The sequence below is a fragment of the Mercenaria mercenaria genome, chromosome 13, assembly GCF_021730395.1.
Source record: "Mercenaria mercenaria strain notata chromosome 13, MADL_Memer_1, whole genome shotgun sequence".
In the NCBI taxonomy this organism is placed as follows: domain Eukaryota; kingdom Metazoa; phylum Mollusca; class Bivalvia; order Venerida; family Veneridae; genus Mercenaria; species Mercenaria mercenaria.
The window spans coordinates 38,012,452-38,037,114 of record NC_069373.1 but is presented as its reverse complement, the minus strand read 5'-3'; the positions used below and the strand labels follow the sequence as shown (position 1 = coordinate 38,037,114).

The following is a 24,663-nucleotide window of genomic DNA, read 5'->3' as shown; positions in this document are numbered from 1 at the left end:
AAGCTAATGATATTATGACAACTTCAATTTTTCCCAATTAAGACAATTTCATAGAACATTTTCCCAATTATACCAGTGTTTGTGGTATTACTAAAAAGATGAAACGGCCTGCCCAGGACAGCTGGCCCAGGAGCCTATCAATGCCTGCAACAATGCTATGGGGCACTTGGGGTCATCCTCCACCAACAAAAGCTAGAAAAATCAACATGTGAGCTAACTTGTTTCAGTGTAACTTTAAAGCCAATAAAAATGTAAATACATATATTTAACAGCTGTTTTTCTTTAATTTTAAAACCGGCTGAAATCTTACAGATATACAGCTGAGAATTCACATACAATTACACATGCCTAAGGATGTGGATGAAATAAATATTTTCTACTACTTCACTGGTTTGTAACAATCTTACCAATAATTCCATAATCAAACCATAAATTCCTCATTCTGAAAATGCCAGAAAGAAGTACTTTCTGTGAACTGAAAGGATAAAGCAGGGTATAGACTTATGGGTAAGGTAAGTTTTTGTATACAAATTTTAGTACCTAGTAGATCTGGTACATGATAAGTATAATTTACAGTGAATTATTACATGACTCGCATTAATTGCTACGTAAAATTATAGCAACAGCCTATATATGAATCTTCAATAAAATATGATTGGCTGATACATTTTACCTCCTATGATTATGGAAGAAACCATGAACATTGTTATTCATTACTTTGTCATGTTAATTGTGAAGCTTACAATCTGGTGATAGGATACACAAGCAGATTTGACACTCAATCTATGCCCTAGCATTCTCATCTATTAATTTGTCATTCTAAGTCTGAGACGAAAATCTGACCAATTTACTTCTTTTGTTTATTTGGTGAACAGGGAATCAATATTGTATGCAAAAATGTAGCCTTACTAAAACTCATTTCATTTTTTTATGATCTTGTATTTTACAGTTGCCATCCTTTCAACTGCTAGAAGTGGCTAGAGGTCCAGTAATCAATAATATACACGTATTACTTATTATTAATAACTATATACTGTTTTACCCTTGACCCATGTTTGGTAACTGTTGAGGAAAAGGAATGATTGATAGTTGTCATAAAGTTGCCATTACTACGTGACATTTTTGTAAATATTTGTTTTATAAAATGACTCTCATGCAATGTAGGAGACATACTGAATATGCAAGTTAAACAGGTATTTCTGTTAGTCACTGCTCTTTACTCAAGCAAGCGAATTTAACAAAATCTGGGCACAATTAAAATCTAAAATACTAAATAAAGCATAAAGTGATCAATTTAATCCTCCGAGACTGGTTGGTTAAGGTCAGTTACATCAAATCACTTGCTCCTCACCGATGTGGGTTCAAGCCTCACTTGGGACACTGAATTCTTCATGTGGCTTACTGAGGGCAGTAGATCTATCTTGGTGCCCACTTGTGATGAAATAATGCACTGAGGGGCACCTGGGGGTCTTCCTCCACCATCAAAGCTGGAAAGTCCCCATATGACCTATAAATGTGTCGGTGCAAAGTTAAACCCAACAAAAGCAAAACAAACAATTTTTAATACTCCAATCAGGTGAAAAACATGAATATGATATCGCCGCCCAGTGATAGTCGGAAATCGATGGTTGGGTGAAAGATTCAGGGTGCGAATTAAACTATTAATAATTCATTGAATTCGTGTTTTTCCCTGGGTTAAATGGTAGCAAGACGTTTTGACCCCTTGACACCTTGACCCCTAGACACTTTGTCCCCTATTGTCAATTTTTTCATAGTGACACTTTGACCCCTAATTTATTTTTTTTTCATTTTGCTTTGTTTAAGTGAAAAATTTACATGTTATATGTCAATGTGCAGTATTTGTAGTTAGTTTTTAGTGTTTTTGTTGAATATTGACAGAGATTCTGGCTCAAATATTTCACATTATTTTACTTTTTTGAAAGCAGACATCAGAAAATAATACAATTTTAATCAAATTATTTGAAGATTTTGACATCACAAGACACATCAAAGAATATGTTACAGGCGATAATGATATATGGTAAGTATAAATGCTGTATTAAAATATAATGACTTTGAATCTCTCAACGATTACTCTCTTATTGTAGATTTAAACATTCATTTAATTTTGAAAAGTACTTAAATATAATTGAAGATAAAAAGTTTCGAATTGCTCTTAGTAGATTTAGATTATCATCACATAATTTGAAAATAGAACGAGATAGATATAACAACATGGATCAAAATAAAAAAAACGAGATAAACTTTTTAAAGTCATCTACGATTTTTGATAGACAGATTATAGTCTCCTCTTTTCATATACCATTTTCAGTAACAATATTGATTACCATACCTGTAGACAGACCTATACTATAAGAGTTGTCTAGCTGCAACCAGACCTCTTGACTGGTTGGGTTTACAGGTCCAGTTACAGGACCCCTAGCCACAGTCCGAACTGTCAGGTTAGATCATGCTGCCCCGAAACTCATGCTAAAGAAACTTCAAAATTACCATAAACTATCAGGGTATTGCATTTGATATTTTAGAAATGTTTCGGGTTTTGTGCATGTTACTGTTTTCGCACAACTTACAGTCAAGTCCTCATCTGATGCCCAAACACTACAAAAAGATGTGTACGCCCTTGAAAAGTGGGAACGGGACTGGTCAATGGAATTTAATCCAGACAAGTGTGAGGTGCTGAGAATTACAGCTGCACGTTTATCTTTAACGACTATAATTATACAAGCAGTGTAACCCAGATGATTAACACCCTAAACTGGCAAACTTTAGAACAACGGCGCATACAATCTTCTCTCATCTATTTTTACAAAATCAGAACGAATCATGTATACGTCGACCATAACCATCTAACTCCGACCAGAAACCTGAACTACCTAATCAGGGCCCACACTGGGCTGAAAAAAGTTGGAGCCACCTGTTTTCTCGGGAACGGTAGGGAGGGTGCTGGAGAGGTATCCCTTCCCGCGGCATGCGCGTCGCGTTGAAATTTTTTTCACTTCCCATAAGCAAATGGTGATATTATAGCTATATAGGGGGACTTTTGAAAGAAAGTGCGTATACCTCTAAAGCAAGTTTTGTATTTTAAAATGTTGTTGGATGTTTGAAGCAACCCGTCTGAAATATTTTTCCATTTTAGCTTCTTTTTGTTGTGGGCCTACAATGTAAATGCATGGCTCTGGGGCTGTGTTTTTGGTGCTCTGTGCTTCCTAGAAATCTACCCTTACCTATTATTTTCTGTGTTGGTAACTTTGGTAAAACTAATACAGGATTACATTTCAAATCCATTCCTAACTTTTAAAGACATTAAAAAAAAAACAAAAACAAAAAAATACATGGCAAACACCTTTACTAATTACTTACTAAGATCCGACGGTGGCGACATCGTTAAAAAATTCATCAAACCGTTCATTATTTTGCCGATTTGTTTATTAATTATTTGATCCATGGAAATTAAAGGCATCATACATTTAATCTGCCATAATGTCAACAAAACAGAAAGATTTTTTTTCTCGATAATTGATTGCAAATTCTCGCCTGTCAAGATGTTTATTACACATTGTTAAATGAAAGTGAACGTAGACTGGGTAGTACTATCCCGAAGTAAGTTAATTTTATGAGATAAAATTATCGGAACCAGTCAAAGGTTTTTTAACATAATTTCTCGGAGGTTACGATTTAGAACGTTTGAAACAAAATGGCGGACCAAATTACGAAGATTTTTTTCATTTTCGCCACTCGCGATTTTTCTTCGCCACTTTCATCGCAAATTCGCCAAATGGCTCGAGTGGCGAACGGCAGCGTGGGCCCTGCTAATTCCACAGTCCCGTACTCAATACCACATGAACTCCTTCTTCCCCCGTACAATCAGACTATGGAATGGCCTTCCTCAATATGTACAGTCCAGCCCCAGCCTCAACATATTTGCTGAGCGGCTGGCTACTGTACATCTGCAGTAACTTCCTTCACTATGTTTCTAACTTAGCACCTGTAGTAATTTTTATTCTTTGCACCTAATGAGTTTTCTCATTTTTAACACTGCCCAGACGAGTGCCTTCCAGTCATAATCGTTAATGATTGTTAGAAGAATCATGTAGATGTAGATAGATAATTTGTGAAAGTAGACTCGTTTTACCTATGCTCGACCAGATTTACAAGTATTTTTCTCGGAACAAATTAAAAACTGACAAGGTTGTGGAAAACGTTTAGTTTCTGAATTGACCTACTTTTATTGGTAAATTTCCACTCAAGCGTTTGGCTGACATTGATCAGGATAAAATATAGCGCGGTTCATACTATTCATAATTTTAACATGTCCAAAACATTGCGGAATGATACTTATTTCACTTGGGTATTGATTACATTTTACTCGGACTTTATCATAGACTCCCTATGTAAAATCTTAAACTTTTAACTAAAATAAAGGTATTAAATCGATATAATATTTCAGTGAAACTTCAAAGTTTTGTTGTTTGTAGCATCATCTGGGGCATGTGCAGTGAAAAATCTGAATTTGATTTCTAAAATAGTGTGATATCTATTTCTGAAGTCACTGTATCTTCATTGTAAATATACTTCGTTATACCCAAGTGGAAACTGGCAGGTACTCGAAAATGCAGCTCTCTGATTGGTCAATTAGAACCCCTAATGTACTGTGATGTCATGATAAAGTTATGAATAGGGTGTAAAACACTAAATTTTAAAGTGACATTTTCCTATGCTCGACCAGACCGATTTCTTTTTTCAGAGGTAATTATAAAATCAAACAAACAAATATTTTTATAGTCAAAACTTCATATTTTCTAGTTCTGTTTTCAGATTTTAAAATCAATAAGTTTCAGACTTTCAAACAAGAGATAGAAACACCTACCTGAAAAGCGGGCAAAGGAACTTTGGTAAATGGTGTGTCTGCAGTATCCATCAAGTAATTTAACAAGAAATCGAACTGTTTTAACAATCAAACAAACCTAAAAACTTCAAAAAGTCAAATGTCCATAATCATTTTATCCAACTTGTCTTGTGGCGCGGTGAATCTTTTTATCTCAAGCGTCTACATGACGCAACTAATGAAGGCGCCATTTTTGTTTTGACCTTTCGAGAGGTGGGCGTGTTTGTTTACATCTTAAATTTTACTTTCAAGTCGATAGTTTACAGATATAAGCTTATGTCAAATTATCAATAAAGGTTAGAAGACTATAAAATACGTTGTTCCAGTACTCTTCTTAAAGAATTCGGGAAAGACGCATCATTTTCAAGAGGAGATTCACGGTAAGTATTTTCACAGATGCAAAGAAGCTGTCGTCTGTAAACAAACAAAGCCCCTTAAAGATCTAGATCAAATATGTATGATGTCATACAAGGATGCTGGGAAGGAAATAAATGAACAAAAACCGTGAGTTCAAAGGTTTATTTCAAAAAACATGTACATTTATAAATAGTGGTCGAGCACTTGGCTGGTCGAGCATAGGTAAAATGACTCTAAACTGGAAATAGATTATGACAGCATAGTCATAGAGGGTTCAGTACAGTAACACTGACAGCAAGAAAAATAACAAAGTAAATTGAAAGCAAGAGTTTACGTTATTAGTGGCTGCTGATTTACTCGAAAAGATATTCCATAAACTCTTTAAAACGGAGAAACTTCCCAAAACTGTTCCAGACAAATGTCAAAAGTTGACGTAGCCGCACGAATGATGGTAATAACAGAAGTAAACCGAACATATTCCGTTCGAAAATAACAGAATTATTCCGAAATTGCCAGCGGGAACGAAACCACTAAATTTTGACGGCGGGGGAAACTGAAGGTTACAACACACTAAATAACTGTCCTTTATTCCATATAAAATAACATATTTCCAATGGCCGCAGCTAACATCAGGACCTATTTTAAATGTCTATAACTTACATTTTCTTGAAGAATATTGTCGGTGCTGAATAAAAATCAGAAGAAAACTTGGGGTCATTTTTGATGAAAAATTCTTTCATGTTGTTATTTCATTATGAAAATGCTATCTACATGTCAAGCATAGATCTGTCATGTGATTTTAGCAAAACAATTGCAAAGAAAATAAGGAAAATAGGTCTACACAGCAAAAAACTGAGGACTATTTTTATCTGCCATTATGCAACTACCATTTTTTTTGCGCCATTTTCCTATTTAGAGTCTGTATGCCTATAAGAAAAACTTTTTCCCTGACATTGTGCCAGTTGCATTTGAAATGTACATGCAATCTAAATGCATGAAAAAATACGAGGTTTTAGCTTGATATCAACAGTTTCTAAAGTTTTATGGCATTTTCAGTAACATATGACAACAAGTCAGACTTTGCCAAAAATAGTTGTCGCGACGTAATTTTCAAGCAGTTACCCTAACTGTAGCCTTGTTTTGTCATTTTCTGCTCTGATCTGCATACAAATTACACATTTAAACCGTTAAATATTTCATTTTTACCTCTGATTGCCAGAAATTAGCAATCTTTAGGCATATATATGCAGCTTTTGAAAAAAATACACCAAAAACAGTGAAAATGTGATTTTTTTTGTGTTTTATCCTCATTTACAACAAAATTGCAATAAATATGTCATTTTCTATCAAATTCTAATCAAAGTACCCCATTTCCTCCCTCATCTGGCCAGATTTCAATTTTTACCAGTGTCATGTTATAGGTTACAACACACTAAATAGCTGTTCTTCTTTAATCTATATAAAATGGACATATTTACAATGGCCGCAGCATACATCAGGGCCCATTTTAAATGTCTGTAACTTACATTTTCTTGAAGAATATTGTCAGTGCTGAATAAAAATCAAAAGAAAAGTTGGGGTCATATTTGATGCAAGAAAACTATTTTCAGTCAAACACGAAACTGCAAAATTAGCTTAAAAATGAGACCCCAAATTGTAGTGGTGGTGTATGATCTGTTTCCATGAAAAATTCTATCATGTTGTTATTTCATTATGAAAATGCTACCTACATGTCACGAATAGATCTGTCATGTGATTTTAGCAAAAAAAATGTAAAGAAAATAAGGAAAATAGCAAAAATTAACAACAGAGGAAAGGCACAAAAGTAAAGCTGACATAGCTCTGGAAACCACAATACCTAACTGTTGTGTCCTAAAGCAATGCATAAAATTCTCTAAAAGATTTTTTAGATAATATTTGATGCAAGAAAAATATTGTCAGTCAAAGAAATCAAAGAACTATTTTTTTTTTAATTGATATGGTCAAATTAGCCTAAAAATGCAACCCACAAATGGTAGTGTTGGTGTATGACTTAAGTTTCAATGATGAAAATTTTATAGTCCAATCATTTCCTTATGAGAATGCTTCTTAAGTGTCAAGTACAGACGTGTCATGTATTTCAGCAAATACATAACAATGAAAATAATGAGATAATGCTCTACAACGCCAAAAATGGCCACTGTTTGAATTCACAGTATAAAATTATTGTTTAGTTTCGAGGGGTTTTTTTTGTGTGTCCAGAGTGACACATATACAGCCTAGGTGATACAATGACTTATACGCCTTTGATGCGCTTTTGATGGTGGAGGAAGACATTAGGTGCAATTCTGGGCATTGTTTCAGGCATGGGTGGGCGAAGTTAATGGATAGAACTACCGGAATTCTATAAACCAGATAGATGGCTTCCTCACACGAAGAATTTTACACCACAAGCGAGGTTTCAAACCCGCATGTATCTGTGTCAGCAGCCTTATCCACTTCTTCACAGAGGTTCTATGCAGATGTTTGTCTGAAAACGGGCATACGAAGGGTAATAGTCTATATGCGACACGCAATTATGGCAAAGCCGTTTGCAGAATAACCTAAATTATACCGAGGGGTGCGAGACAGTATGAAGAATTGGATAGGAATATATATATGCTTCCGAAGGTGCTGTGTGGCGGCCGTAAAAATCGCTCCGACTTCATCTCAGTGTTGTTATATTTTCTGGTACTTCGGGATCATTGATTTCAACTCATTTAGATTTGAAGATTGAATACTGCTTAAGCCGGTGCTAGGGAGCGTGGGCAGTGTTGCATTTTCCATTACTGCTCATGAACAGACTCAATCAAACCGAGTCTGCAATTCTCACTGTTTGCTTTGTTCTCGGTGCTTCCGAAGGTTCTACTTTTCACATTTTATTTTTATACACAATAAAGAAGGAATTGATAGGACATCAGATGTGCCGCGAATTTCTGCCATTACAGACGACATTGAATTCTTAATTGTCACTGGCTGTAGGTGATCCATGGTAGGTAATCTTCAAAATAATTCCAAAACGAAAACTTACGTTTTTCGGATGAGAACATAGACTATTTATGAAATATTTGGATGAGCAGCTCAGGTGATTCTTTAAAAATACATTAACTATATCGAATATGAGATTATAGAAACTCTTTATTTTCTCCTGATAGAATGAATATTGTGTACAATGTAACATTTTCCTCTGTTAAAGGTTTTACCAAAAATATCGATGTTGTCACTAAAATGTTTCTGAAGATATATGTTGTGCAAAATATTTGATAGAATCTATGAAATAATGTCACCCCTAGAATATACGAGTTGTTTAAAAAGCTTTTGAATTGATGATAAGGACAAAGATTTTCAAAAAAAAATCTTTTGATATGAGGGTCATTCTAAAAACAATGACAAATAAATCTTGCACCATTTTCAGTATTCATATTGATTACAGGGCCTTTAGACAGCATTCTTTGGTTACCAGACGCCTAGCCACTGCTGCTTGAGAGGAAGTGAGATGTGCCCAGAAAGTATGAATACCAAATTCTTTATCAAGGGCGGGGGCCTGATCCCGAATCCACTAGATTATGGTGCCTACACATCCATTTCGGGCAAGCTACGTCCCTGCTTGCCTATTTTGGTTGTGCAATCATATTAAACCAAGATAGACTGAAAATACTCTGTTACCAAGTTAATTATAAGCGTGGGCCTTCAATTCTGTAGGAAAGCACCTTATTATAGCCGTCTCGGCCAACGAATTACGGAAACTGCAAAATGTTATAAAATGTTGTTTACACAAACATCGGGTGATATATGCATCCGGTAACATTAAAATTAACTTAAATTTTTTATATATGTTTTTATTTTGAAATTATTTTAATGTCTTCTTGCTTCCCCGGACGTTTAAAAGTTGGTGATTTTTGTAAAATTTCTTTATTGCTCATGTCCGTGGTATTTCCGAACGCGCGCGGAAACGCACGAACTCGACCGAAGTTAAGCTGCCGATGATACAGAGAGCTGATGGTTACAGAAAAGTATTATTATTAATAGGTGTTCAATCTGTAATATTACAAATTACATTTAAAGAGTTCCAGGATGTTAATTTTTCGAATGTAGGAAATAGAGTTAGGCAATTAAGAATGAATCATATGCATAAGATATACTACAGAAATAGTCCTGTTTATCTAAGAAAAACTTCACTTTTTGTAAAGAGGCTTACATTCGCTCCAGTAGTTATAACTTTGTTTTACCTCACTGTAATTCTTTAATAAAACAAACTTTTTATGTCATAGGCATTAAAGAACAGAATGCCCTCCCAGAAAGTATTTAATCCTTAAAGAATATCAAATCTCATTTACAAGAAATGCATAATCTTAGTCTGAAGATCCATATTTGTATTACTGAATGTGATGTTATCTTCGTTGATCAGTATTAAAATGTATTTTTTTACCTACTATAGTCATTTTAACTATGCATATGGAGCCAAATAGCTATAAAAATAATGTATTTTATACTTCTTGGATGGAGCCTACTTTTACTTCAGTTTTCAAACTAAGTCTTGACAAAGGATTTCATTTTTATTATTCACATATTTTTTATCTTTGTGCATATCAATTTCACCCATGGACCCCACTGGAAATAATCTTTCAGCTTAATGTGTTATCCATAGGAACATATAGTACAAATCTTTCAATTTTTTAATACTAACTTTCCTTTTTTGGTGTGTGTGTGTGTGTGTGTACTGGAAGGTATACGTATGCATTGTGTATGTATATATACATATGGTGATTCTTAATATCTGCAACTTTATGTCTGTGATATTTAAGTTATATGTTTGTCTTGTTTGTATTATGTACTGTCCTAAAAAAGTCCATTTCGCGAAATAGGGCCATGTTCGCACTCTTTCCTTACTGTGGGCGCGTTCGGCATACATACTCAAGCTAACCCGAGTCACCCTGGGTATAACTCGAGTATAACTCGTGTAACCCGGGCGATGGTAGTTGTGTCACCCTAATTCTACCCACCTCTTGAAGCTGGGAAAGGCGAGTGATCGTATCCGAATGCATTAACACGTTAAACATGGCGTCGTTGGAAACTGGTAAAGTTTTGTGTGCAATTACTATCAATAATATGCATTTTGACAAAATTATGCCCCTTTTGGACTTAGAAGATGCAGTTTTAAGTTTTACATGCAAGTTAGTATATCCAAACTAATGCAAATGTTTGGTTAAAACTTCACACATTTCTTCGGGTCTATAAATAAAGGTCATATCATCATATCACAAACCTCATAACTCTTACTTGAGTCAGACCCCATTTTGGGGTTAATGTTTTGTATGCAAGTTATTTTTTTTTTAAACTAATGCAGATATTGAGTTGAAACTTTACACATGTCTTCCATGTTGTAAAGAACATAGCATCAACTTCAATAACTCTTACTTAAACTTTGGCCAGGTTATGCCCCACTGTTTAAACGTAGAAAAAGTTAGTTAAAGTTATGCATGCAAGTTATTATCTCGGAAACTAATGCAGATATTAAATTGAAACTTCCATACATGTCTCCAGTGTTGTAAAGGAAGGTCAAAGCATCAATTCCCATAACCTAAATAAATCATTTTGGACAAGTTATGCCCTCTTTCTTGTGCATAGATATTGTTGGGTTTGCATGCAAGTTGCTATCTCCAAAACTAATGTGGGCATCGGGTTGAAAATTTCACACATGTCTTCAGGATTGTAAAGTAAGGTAAAAACATCAAGTCCCATAAAATTTGCTTTAATTTTGGCAAAGTTTTGTCCCTTTTTGTAGTCAAGTTGCTGTTGTCAAAACTAAGAGCGGTACTGGGTTGAAAACTATTCAGAGTTTTAAAGCCAGATCATAGAATCAAGTTAAATAATCCTTGAATCATTTTTTCAATTCTAGAACCGAAAATCATTTATATTGACAATTGCCTTCGAATAGTGAAGCGTGCTGTCATTGTTCTTTTAAAAACCTTTTACTTTCTTCTAAATGCAGAATAACTTTGAAATGCTCTTTTGTCATTCACGCCAACCTCTGTAAATTCTGCTGAATAGCACAAAGGTTGAGAAATCTGCTTCTTACAGCAACATCCATGTCAAGCATATTTCTAGGGTTCTCGATCTGATTCATAAAGCTGGTAAGTTTTCTTTCTAGATTCACAAGGGACAACTTTGAGAAAAACATCTAGACTTAAGAACACATTATGGGTGATAAGGACAAAAATCCACAAAAGAAGCCACACATTGATGTTGAAGTTATAAGTAAAATATTCAACCTCCCTACTTGTCGACAAACCTTCTTTCCACAGACACATATGGTACTGTTGTCTAGTTATCTCTGTAGTTGATGCACTGTACTGCCAGTCCAAAGGTCACGGGTTTGATCCGGTTAGCGAAGAAATTCCTTCCATGGTCATTTGCAGTCTACCTCAGTCCATGCGAATGTAGAGTTGTCAGTTCCTTATTGAAGTGCACTTAGGCTGCTAAGCTTGCCAGTGAGAGTGAACATTTGTTACCATTATAGTGACTGTCAGTCATATATGGCAATAAGATTGTAGGAAATGGTGTTGGACCCAACTGAACAACATGAAGAAATGGTGCTTGGTCTTTGAAAAGTCAAACTAGCATTTAGCACATTTCATGGCTGTACTACGTACAAAGTTTGAAAAAGCATACTGTTTGTTATGTGCTATTTGTGAGCAATGTGAATTCAGTTATGTCATTTTAAACAAAGACATTTTCATTAAAAAAAAATATTCATTTTCGTAACATATTTCTTCAATGGACATGGCTAAAATATAGATCAACGTCCCTGGCTAAAGGTTGCGGATTCGATCACCTGTCAAGATATATAAAAGTAGTTGAAAATGGTAAATGTATCAGCAACTGTTACTGGCATTCAGCTAAAATGTGGAAAGTAGATTCTCTTATCGTGACCTGCGTGGCAATAATTACCGCCAAGAGTGATTATTATGCACAGTGTCCTATAAATGGGTCTTGGCAAACAGTGCAGACTAAGTTGAACACCGCAAAACAGATCATGTGATCAGGGTCTCCACTGTTTCCTTAAATGAATTTCAGTCACAACAATGGAAAAAAAGGAATAATTATACCAAACACCCTTTTAATTTGAAATGGTTCGAGGTAGTAGAGTCATGATTAGACATAAGAGGATTAATATAAGTTGTAGCTCTTGCTTCAGAAATGAATTAAAGTATAAATTAACATAAAATAGAAATTTCTAGTCTATCAAACATTATGGGCTGGACATTTTTTTCCAAGTGTTACTTGTTTCCAGAATCTAAAACGTCGACTGATATTAATCCAGGTTGATTTTTCACTCTGACAGAAGACGTACCAGTTCATCTCTAACAACGCTACCAGACTGTCTGTCCTCATTATGGTCAACAAACATATCTATATTAGGTTCTTCACAAATATCATTTATTTCACTGTCATTGAAAATGCAAACATTATTTAAGATACACGCAGCGAAAATGCAATCAACTAACAGCACTATACCGCAAACATAAAACATAATTATAAATAAATATAGACCACTAATTCAACACAATTTCTGATACGAGAGATACTGTCTCGTCTGATCAGCTGTTTATTTTGGAAAATGAAGTCATTATGTTTTAAAAGTAGCAACCATTCTTTATTTATTGTTACATCTCAGAAGCTTTTGAACTGTTAGCATATAGGTAACGTTCTCCATCATTTTCAGTTACCCGATAAAGCGTTCGGACTACAATTGTTACTCGTGTCACTCAGGTTAACTCGGGTGATCTAGTCAGAGTTACACGGGTTTGTATGCCGAATGCGCCCTGTATGTGTCCTGATAATTACTATATTTAGTTGCAATACGGTTATTTCCCTTTTATGAAGTTACACCATTTTCCGTAAACTTTTGTAACAAATGAAATCTGGTTCACATCATTGAAATACGAACGAATAAACGTGCTACGGTAATTTATTTGCTAACATAAATCAACATTGTATATTTTGTATGGGTAAATACATTGTTACGCATGTCACTTTTCTGTATGAAAGTGGGTGGGGTAAGGAAAACAAATCTAGGTTACATTCTACCAATTCACTTCCTTCAGTATGTCATATGAAATATTCAGACCTCATTTACAGTACTTTAGAGCGTTTCAATGATATGAAAACCATATACCCTTGAGTAATCTCAAATCGTGATACCCTTCATTTCTTGATACTGGAAAATTTACATGTACACATGATGACATGTAGCTCGCGGACTGTTTTGTTTTCTGACGTCATAACCTGGAAGCAGTGTACGAAATTCAGATTTGAATCCGCTAGCCTGTTCGGGCTACCAGATTGGAAATTTTCCAAGCCCGACACCAATTTCACTAGCCCGAACTTCTCTATGCATGTTTGAAGAAAAGACATACAGTACATGTTTGCCATGTTTTTGAAAAATTTTAACTCTAAATACTCCAGTCCAGATCAGCATCGTCAGAGTCCAAAAGCATCGGACATGACATTCCTTGCCAAAACAAAATCTAAACTGTTACGCCCGATTTTTTAGGATCCGCATTCGCCAATTACTGCAACTAGGACTGTTGACAATTTGCAAGATTTAATAACGAGTGCTGAATACACATGTACACACACACTGATAGCATAATTTAAGCTCCGCCTTCTGCAGGTACTTGTGAGATTTCGCGAGAAGTATGAAAGCTAATCAAATTATCCGTTACGCTAGAGGTGATTGTATTCAGCCAATTAGCGCTGTGGTTACGTCTTTGACACTGTGTTTGATTGTCAATACGTGAGAGTGCAAAACCAGCAATTATTCCATAAGTGTTTCTCAGTCTGGACGCAGTACTCGTTTAATTAGCATGATTTTTTAAACAAATTAGGAAAATTCGTTAGCCTGGTCGGGCTTGTGCCTGCGGAAAATCGGTAGCCCGAGCTGAAATTTGGTAGCCACGGGCTGTCCGACTACCGCGAATTTCGAACACTGTGGAAGCCAACTTCAGAAACGTCAAGTCATCTTCTGCACCCAAAAAATGCTCCATGTAGTAGCTCTACTTGGAGGTGGAGAAAACAGTTTTACTGTGAAATAGTGTTATCTTTGCACCTGGGGAAAATAGCTAGATTCTAATGTGAAATAATATAAACATTTATTAATTCAATAATTCACGTTACATTTCCATTAAATGGTAGATAATACATCAAGGCTTCCCAAAAATGACATGTTGCAGCCAATTGTTTACATTTTGTACAAGAAGGTCACGGCCTTGAAAGACAGGTTCAGAAGCTTTAATTAATTTAACGAAATGGAGAGGAAAGGTACTTCCTTATATGGCTACAGACGCGAAAAGACTGTTGTTGTTGGGTAATAAGAAGGTCATGCTCATTTGTTTCAGTCAAAGCATGTTATCAGTACACAGATAACAGTCATATTCATTGATAGATACTGGTTTCCCAGTAGTTTCCGGACCCAAGTAGTTTTCAGGACCTTTTACATTTCGTGCTGTATAGTATAGACTTTATTCCATCGTAAAGCATCTGGGTAACAATATTATATCATCTAGAGCTTTGTTGCCTTTACATAGCAGCGAAAACCTAGCATTACCAACTTATTTATTATTTGAATATCCCAGTTGTTTAAACTTGCTTCATTGTAATTGTTTACACAAGCGATTCTCAACTGTAGGGGAATTCCAGTTACAGTGCGCATGCGCAGAAATTGAAGCTCCTTGAAGGTAAACATCAGTCAGTTAATGCTCCCATTTGCAGGCGATACAGTTAAAACATTCCGATAGTATTAAAAGTCAGAAAAATAGACTTATTCACTACCAATATACTATGGTAGTAAATTATCAATTAAAATAAAAATAGGAACCAAAATAGATGGGTATTTACATATGATAACGTAGATCAATCAAATGTTTAGCAGCAGTGCCTGAGTGGTCAGGGCGTTAGACTATCAATTTTGAGACCGTTCTTGTTCTTTTTTTTTTTAAAGTTGTTAATTATATTAAAAGTTCTTAATTTCTTTTTTTTTTTTTTGTAATATTACCAGTCCGCTCAATTATACGTTCCGTCATTTTTAGCGTGAAGTTACAAACGTCATTCAAACGTAATTAGACGTAACTGTAATGAGCGTATTTATTAAATTCTTGAAATATACTCTTCAAATCATCATCACGCCTTAGAATTATGTTTTAATTTTGAATATTTATTACGAAATCAGAAATGTTTGCTTTTACGGAAAGGTTATAACTGTTACAATGAAAGGTCCGGAAATCTACTGAGAATAACAGAGATATTAATGGAGTTGATTGCTCTTTTTGAGGCCTCTACATTTGTGTTAATGAACGCATATGTAATACGACTTCTGCATGGTGTTTATGAAGAACCTAGCTTTTTTCTGTGAAAATTTTATGTTTCTACTTGTTTGAAAGTTACTGGCAAAACATAGCAATTTTGGTCCAGAAACTACTGGGAAACCAGTAGATTGTTCATTGTAAACTTCCTGGTAAAATTGCTGTAGGTTTATAGAAACCCACCTCTAGCAAAACGATAATACAGACAGTATTCTCCAACTACCCTTGGCAAGGCATACAAGAGTGTTAATTTGTGTATGCAAATGAAATCATAGCAGTACATTTGTGTCAAAATTGCAGATAGAAAATGAAGAAATTCTGAATATTCTAAGATCTCTGTTATTGCATGCAGTACCTTCATTCCGATTAATTCAACCATTTCGTAAAGGTAATGAAAACTGTTCTACCAGTCTAAATAGAAGTCAGTTCCAGTTGATGTTTAAAAATGGCAGCGCCTATCAGTTATCAACATAAAATACGATTTGAATCTGTGGGGATAACACAAGGAATGATTTTCATGTTATTTCTGAGTAAAATAGTTTGAGTTTATACAATTATTATTCACGAATTTGCGTACTGTTTCCTTACCATAACAGAAACTGGTTACTCGAGGGTATGCTTATTTAGTGTGACAATAATCACTTTTGTGAAGTGTGGTATAATTTCTTCTGGTGGTTTCTGAGCAGTTGTGCAGACAAACTTTTTGACAGACACACAGACTGACAGACAGATGGATGGCACTAAATCAAATGTATCCTCATTGTTTGCGGCAAATCTAATTTGCATGTGAAAAGTGAACACCAAACGAACATCCCGCGAACATTGAATCAATTGTTTCAAAAGTGTTCATGGCATGTTTGCCTGATATTTGCCGCATGATTGCAACAAGTGTTCGCGGAAAACTATAATATTTCCGTAAGGGTGAGGGGCATCCCCGTTGGTTTTGAAAAATGCCACTTTTTCTTTTTTTTGTCAGACAAAGATGGGATTTTCCCCCATTTTTCGATCCCTGGTATAAACACTGCTTCAGTAACTTCAGAGTTATTGCCCTTTAATTATTTTACAATCCATAACTCCCCACATAACATAGTAATTAATCCATTGATGGATCTTCATGAAATTTTACACAATTTTAGATTTCTCTAGGGTGGTGGTACATGCACATTTTTCGTCAAGATTGCTTCAATAGGTCATACAACTAGAATTTTAGGCTATCCATATTAAGCCTGTCTGATAATTTTTCTTGGTACTAAGAGATTACTGGGAATAAACCCAGTAAAATTACTGACAGACTTACATGATGATATATTCTTTTACACCAGGAATATTGGAAATGAAAGATTTTATGTGTGTAGAATCATGAGTGGCGGCATTGCACCCAGCAAAAGTACAATCTATGTGTCAAATTTTCCATTCTCACTTACCAACAACGATCTTCACAAGATTTTTGAGAAATATGGAAAAGTTGTAAAGTAAGTAATTGATAAGAAAATAAACTTATCCAGTGAAATGGGGATATATTTAAATTACTAGAAAAAAATGTGTATTATATATCTTGATAATTTTTTGTCATACAGGTATGTTTTGAAATTTGATTTTTTTTTTTTTGAAAATTATTGTTTCTTTGTGTTTTATGATAATAAAACAGAATAAAAACTCTTTTATTTAAGAAAATTATTGCAGAATTTTTTTTTATAATGCAGTGCTTTTTGCAGGTTACAAAATTTTCATTGCAGTATGTTTTACATAAAATTTTCAGTTTTGAAAATATGAGCACACTAATATATTATCAAGATGAAAATTTCAGTATCAGAGATGAAATAATTTATGTTGTCCCCTCAGAAAGGACTGTTATTATTTAAGGTACTACTTATTTGTTTATACAGGGTGACAATAGTGAAAGACAGAGTAACAAGGAAGAGTAAAGGTGTAGCATTTGTACTTTTTCTCCAGAGAGACGCGGCATATCAGGCTGTGAGAGCACTCAACAAAACACAGGTTCCTTAAGTTCTTCACTTGACTGTTCGATGTATGGTGGACCTATTGACCTTTTGAGAATTATAGTACAACAACAGTTACTGCAGTGTCAGTGTTGTCCACAAGAAAATAAACTTAAACTGCTAAAAAAAAGTTATATTGGAAAAATGGGCATTTGGGCTGGGATTTTTTTTTTTATTTGGAGTAATTTTAAAACAGTTGTTATGCAATCAAGTTTTTTGTGGCAGATACAGATACATTCGAATTATTGTGGTCCTTGTCTTTGGTCATATGGTCACTGTTTGCCAGTTTGGTGATTTCAGCTGAGTTATTGCCCTTGATTTATCAAATTTTATGATATTTTGGCCACTTCTCTTATGTTACTGGGCAAATTTTCACCAAACCTTACAGGAAAGATCAGGCAAACCTCATTTTGAGTATTGAGTAAATTATTAACAAGGTTTTAAAAACAAACACTGGTTATAGTATTAGAATGGGGTGCATCATTGTTCGGGCAGGCGCGCAGCATCAAATTTATCATTTCCGCTGAGTAAGTTTAGTTTGGATTGAGATATTGCAATGAAACTATGCTTATAGGTTGCTTATGGTGAGACCAAGGTATGGATTGCATTTGTGTTCAGTGGAGTCCAGTCAATCTCACTGTTACTTAAAATATAAAAAACAGTTTCTGCTCTTTACGTCGGATCAATGCATCAGACTTCAGATTATATATGGGGTCATCGGAATCAAGTTAAGCTCCGCATAACTTAATTAATCTGCATAATTAGAAAATTCCACCGTGGCACTGTTAACTAAAGTGTTGGTCTTTTGTACTTTTTGTAATGTTGTACAGATGGGTAGAAGTTCAAATCCCATTTTGAGCCTTACTTTAGTTAGGATTCCACTCTATATCACTTTAATTAAAGAATGAGATAACTTAGTTCATCAGCATGCTAAGAAAATTTCACCATGGCAATACCACTGCATTGCCGCATTATTTGTTAATTATTATTTTTTCAAATAGTAATATTTACGTCACTAGATTGGTAAACAATGTGTTTGTTTTGTTTTCCAGTTGTTTGGAAGAACAATCAAGTGTACAATAGCTAAAGACAATGGGCGAGCAACAGAATTTATACGTAAGAAGAATTACCCAGACAAATCCAAGTGTTATGAATGTGGAGTAAGTTTATATTTCTCTTCCTATCTTTTGAACATAATTCACATGAGGCTTATTACCATACTGTTGCTGATGTTATTTTTGAATATTTTAATTTTGTGGATATCAGATTTCGTGGTTTTTACTATAACGGCAATTTCAGGGGGATATAAAATTTACCCTTACCCCGCTAAATTTCTATTATGAACCTGTCCATCTTTCAGTTTGGACAGTACCATTAACTGTTAAAAGGGGTGCTTACCAAAAAGATCCTGACTGAATGGCAAACAGTGCAAATCTTGATCAGACTGCATGAACGTGCAGGCAGGTTATGATCTTCACTGGCCGCAAAGGCAGAATAAATCATTTTCAGCATGATAAGGGTTAATCATTTCACGGTATGTGATTTGTCAGGGTTACAGGCTATTTCAGTCTTTTAGCTAATACCAGTTCTTGTTGGCAGTAGTAATGCTTTCATGTAGGGATTTACTTGTATTTTGTTAATTGCAAAGTTTTGTTGTTAATGTTAACAAGTCAGAAACAGTAGAAAGTCTGTAAGCTTTTGATTTCCTAATATTTATTTTAGTTCTTATACATTTGTAAATGAGTATGATGTGCGGGTATATGAAACATTGTACCTTGTAATAATATTTTAATGTATTTTTTCCTTGTTATATTTTGCTGAATATGTTCATTGATGAGACTATAATAATTAAATAAATATACATGTAAATTAAGAAAAAAAAATCAAATTGCGTGACTTCCTAATACAACTCTTATCTCAGTATCAGTACCTGATAGACTATGATGGGGATGAAGGGTAAAGTGTGCTAAATATTGTGTGTGATTTTATATACAAATGTATGTCATATACTTTTTACAAAGGCGCGAAAAGAAGAGTTAACTTTGTTCATTTCTGAATTTTAAAGCATTGGATATAATATCATTGTTTTATTATCAGTACATTTTGTACTTCGTTTAATCATGTAAAAAAATTTATATATATTATAACTGTTATCCAGGAAGAAGGGCATTTGAGCTATAAGTGTCCTCATAACATCCTGGGTGAAAGAGAACCTCCGCCGAAGAAAACAAAGAAGGAAAAGAAACGAGAAAGGGAGGAAAAAATTGACTTTTATAACCTGTGAGTTTTCACCCTTTATGGGCAGGTGGTTGCAGGGGGGAGGTGGTGGGGGGATGAAATTGTGTGCTTGGTAAGAATTGAATTTGTTTTCTGAACAATACCAGAATTTTTAAAAAGTGTGTAGTTCTATAAAATTTAGGTAAAGTTCAATAGCTATTATAGTTTCAACTAGTATCTCCAGTGTTACAAGTTGTAACTTACAACCCTGTAATCAGTCAAAATTAATAGTGTCCACTTGATAACTAGAATATTTTTTGTTTGATCTCAGCCATATTTATACAGAAGGTGTTTCACAATAAAATCTAAGTAAGTTCTATAACCAGCCAATTTATCCTGTATTATGGCTGTGGAATTAGTTAAAATAATTGATTTCTATCCAATTACTGTAATATTTTTTCCTCACAACTTTTACAAAGTGTGTACTAGTATCTCTATGAAATCTAGGCCAAGTTTAATATAAACTAGCCAGTTTAGACCAATCGTCTAACTCGATCCATCGAAAGAGAGGGAGAGAGAGAGGAGAGAAGAGGGGGAGAGGGAGGGGAGAGCTTTAATATTAGCCACACAATATCCACTTAATAACTAGTTTATATTTTCTTTGATCCTGACCTTACTTATACATATGATTTTTCTGTATCATTCTTGTATGGTTGTCTCAAATCTATTGAAATGGTTGTAAAAACACAACCCACCTGTGCTTGCTGATCAAACATGTACACACAGCAATGTTGATATCATTTACTTCATGTCAATTTGAGCCGTGCCATGAGAAACCAACATAGTGGCTTTGCGACTGGCATGGATCAAGACCAGCCTGCGCATCTGCGCAGTCTGGTCAGGATCCATGCTGTTCGCTAACAGTTTCTCTAATTGCAATAGGCTTTGAAAGCGAACAGCATGGATCCTGACCAGACTGTGCGGATGCTGGTCGCAAAGCCACTGTGTTGGTTTTCTCATGGCACGGCTCATTTAGTTTAATCTGCAAATTTAAATGATTTGAAGACCATCCCTGTTCACTTTATCTTGAATGCAACATCATATATACATGTACATGAAACTATGTCTGTATATTTATAGAAACACATTTCTAGCAGGCTTTGATTTTTAATTTGAATTCCAGTTGTCTCGAGGTAAAAAGTTTGGTTGTTTGGACTTTGCTTGCTAATGTTATATCCTGCAGCATGTGTAACAAAACATTGATATGAATAATTTGTTTTTTAGATCAGAATCTGATTCTGATGAGCAAGGTGAAGATCCAAAAGCTGACAGTTTGGCAGCAGCTATACAGTATCAGGTAATAGTTAATGCCATTTCACATGTACACAAAAACTTTAATAAAATACAACAACAACAAAAAAACAACAGAATGCATTATGACCAGTTGGTCATTTCATATTTACACCAAAATTGAAACAAAACTGAACTGAAAAAGAAAATAGTATGCATTATGGCTAATGAGCCATTTCACATATACACTGAAACCGAAAGAAAACCAAACTGAAAACAATATTATTACAGTATTATGACCAATGAGCTATTTCACATACATGCGGAAACCAAACTAAAAAGTAAACACAACTAAAAAGAAAAACATGAATTTAAATCTTAGTTGGGTTAACAAATTCAGTCTAAAATGAGGACTAAAGTCACATTTTTCCAAAAATTTGTCAATATTTTCTTTGCTGATACAAAACAAAATGATAAAAAATAACCAGTATTCTCATGCACTTGCTAAACAAGCTTGTGGTATTCTCCAGATTTGTTTATATATCACATGTATCCATTTCAGTCTCCGACTGCAACTTTTAACGCCTTCTGCTAGTAATAGCTGAGTAAGAATGTATCTTTATTGTCCACATTAAGGTCATTTCACAGGTGTTTCTATTCATTATGCTATGCTTCTAAAATATTTATACCCAGAATTTTGGATCCATATTCGGCATATGATGGGAGACTATTTATACATCAGGATACCACAACCTGGCGACCACTGTTCTGCAAAACCAGTGAGAGATGTCACACTGTAACATTGTCACATATTGCAGGATCATTTGCTACATATCTTATTGACGAAAAGCCCGTCCGCTTAGCTCAGTAGGGAGAGCCTTGGTCTACGGATCCCGGGGTTGTGAGTTCGATCCCTTGACGGGGCATATATTCTCCGTGACGATTTGATAAAAGATATTGTGTCGGAAATCATTTGTCCTCCATCTCTGATAATTCATGTGGGGAAGTTGGCAGTTACTTTAGGAGCACAGGTTTGTACTGGTACAGAATCCAGGAACACTGGTTAGGTTAACTGCCTGCCGTTACATGACTGAAATACTGTTGAAAAACAGCGTTAACCCCAAAACAAAACAAAAAATATTGAAGCAAACTTCATCACTAATCTTTTAATTTGTCAGTTAATTGGTACTAGAGTATCTGGACACAGTTTAGATACTTTCTTCTTCGTAGAGAAGTAAATTGGCAAAAAATTGGCAAATAAAAGAAGAGATAAAAGAGAGAGAAAATTTGTTTACTTTGCATATAGGATCAAACTGTCCTCCTCTTGTGAACACAATCTTACACACTTCTCCATTAACTGACATGTAAATTACACTTCTCCATGTGGCTGTGGACTAACATGTAAATTACACTTCTCCATGTGGCTGTGGACTAACATGTAAATTACACTTCTCCATGTGGCTGTGGACTGACATGTCAGTTACACTTCTCCATGTGGCTGTGGACTGACATATAAATTACACTTCTCCATGTGGCTGTGGACTAACATGTAAATTACACTTCTCCATGTGGCTGTGGACTGACATGTCAATTACACTTCTCCATGTGGCTGTGGACTGACATATAAATTACACTTCTCCATGTGGCTGTGGACTGACATGTAAAAGGGCGCTATATATAAAATCTGGTATTATAATTATAATTATAAATTACACTTCTCCATGTGGCTGTGGACTGACATGTAAATTACACTTCTCCATGTGGCTGTGGACTGACATGTAAATTACACTTCTCCATGTGGCTGCGGACTGACATGTAAATTACACTTCTCCATGTGGCTGTGGACTGACATGTAAATTCACTTTGTGAAAGATCTTTTGACCTATAATACATGGAAACAAACAGAGATCCTCTGTATACTGTAGATATTACACAGTCAGTTTAATCTAAATGTAAAATATATACTTTCTGATGAATAGTATTTCTTATATAGTGTTGTATCACTGTTTTCAGCAACAGAAGCTTTCAGAAGAATCAGCAACCACGAGTTATGCTGCTGCCACTAACTATTTATCTTTGGAAGATTTCAGTGAGCCAAAGAGAAAACGTTACAAGAAGGACGCTTACTTTAGTGATGAGGAGGAAATTGATGATGACACTTGATGTTTATTCCTCTATTTTGTGGTTATTTGTGTTTGTGTGTACCGTACTTTCAAAGGAACATAGCAATACCATTATTTCATTGGTCAGTCAAATATGTTAAAGGCCGTTCTGACATACCTTGAAAGTATTTTATTTTAGTTTATTTATAGTCGTGACTGGATCCCAGTATGGGCAACTCCTCCAAGAGAAAGCATGTCATTTTAGGTTTTCTAGGACCACAGTGCAAGATACAAAAGTTTCTTTTGTGTGCACAGTATAAAGTGCTCTGCATAGATCTTCTGTTTAAAGTCATTCCAGAAAGATGCTATTAATTTTAGGCAGAGAAGTGGGAGATTGAACCCATTATCTGCTGTTTTGCAGCTGGGTATCTTACCGCTGAACCACCGGGCTCACAGTTTATCTGTAATAAATGCTGAGTTAACCAATTGATACAGTTCTTTGTATAATAAAGCTTTAAGGTAATAACTGTGTAATGACAATTTGAATTTCCATTCAGTATCAGAGCTAAAGACAGAAAAATCTTACTTATGTGCTTGTGTAGTGTACGAGGTGTAAAGCACCTGTACATGTGACTCTTATCCAGATGTTTTTATATTTGTTAGTTGGAGGATTTTCATTAAACAAAGCTTTCGTTTAGACCTATCTTTGTTTTTATCTCACCTGAGTACAATGTGCTTGGGGTGGACGGTTGTGATCACTCACTATCAGTCATCCGTCCATCTTCCATCCCTCCACGCTTTTCTTCAAACGACATCTCTAAAACTATGTTGTGGAAGTTGATCAAAATTGGCCGGGATGTTCCTTGGGAAGTCTTCTTTTAAAATTGTTCAGACAGTTCTGCTTGGTTGCATATAGTGGCAACCAAAGCTAGAAATAAAAAAATCTTCAGACTACAACTACTCCTAAACTGCTAGTCCAAATTTGCAGTAATTTCACACAAATGGTCCTTTGATTCTCTATCAAAATTGCTCAAATTATTCTGATTCATCAAAAATATTGCTGTCAGAGGGAGTGATCACTTTTTCCTTTATGTATATAGTGGAAAAGTTAATAAATCTTCTTGTATAAAGCTGCTGGCTCAATTTTGAATTGATTTCACACTAATTTTCCTTGTGTGACCCTCTACCAAGATTGTTTAAATTGTTATGATAAAAAAAACATGGCTGCCAGGAGTGTGGTCACTTTACTCTATATGCATAAAGAGGAAACTTCGATATCTTCCTGTCAGAAACAGCAGGCCTTGTTTTAAAATGATTTCACACAGTTGTTTCATTGTTGACCCTTTATGAAGATTCACATCATTTTACCCTATATGTATATAGTGGAAACTTTGAAAATCTGCTTGTAT

General features: G+C 34.9%; 2 protein-coding genes across 5 annotated transcripts in view; one reads left to right on the top strand and one right to left on the bottom strand.

The window, feature by feature from the left end:
* Nucleotides 1-5,732, bottom strand: part of LOC123528756 (protein MON2 homolog) — a 553,363-nt gene extending 547,631 nt beyond the window's left edge. For all 4 annotated transcript variants that reach the window (XM_053521587.1, XM_053521589.1, XM_053521588.1 and 1 more), the window contains exon 1: nt 5,598-5,732. The gene's annotated coding sequence lies outside the window, so the exon portion shown is untranslated. The remainder of the gene's footprint in view (nt 1-5,597) is intronic.
* Nucleotides 5,733-13,119: 7,387 nt separating this feature from the next.
* Nucleotides 13,120-23,951, top strand: LOC123529364 (zinc finger CCHC-type and RNA-binding motif-containing protein 1-like). The gene is made up of 7 exons (XM_053521586.1): nt 13,120-13,248; nt 16,968-17,117; nt 17,532-17,643; nt 18,698-18,805; nt 19,804-19,925; nt 21,147-21,219; nt 23,166-23,951. The coding sequence occupies exons 2-7, from the start codon at nt 17,005-17,007 to the stop codon at nt 23,313-23,315; spliced, it is 678 nt and encodes a 225-aa protein (XP_053377561.1). The 5' UTR covers nt 13,120-13,248; nt 16,968-17,004; the 3' UTR covers nt 23,316-23,951.
* Nucleotides 23,952-24,663: the final 712 nt, after the last annotated feature.

Excerpts from the sequence above, each read along its gene's own strand:
- LOC123529364 (XM_053521586.1), top strand. The coding sequence starts at position 17,005 with ATGAGTGGCGGCATTGCACCCAGCAAAAGTACAATCTATGTGTCAAAT. Across the intron at positions 17,118-17,531 it reads AAATATGGAAAAGTTGTAAA|GGTGACAATAGTGAAAGACA; the intron begins GTAAGTAATTGA and ends TTGTTTATACAG. Across the intron at positions 17,644-18,697 it reads GAGCACTCAACAAAACACAG|TTGTTTGGAAGAACAATCAA; the intron begins GTTCCTTAAGTT and ends TTTGTTTTCCAG.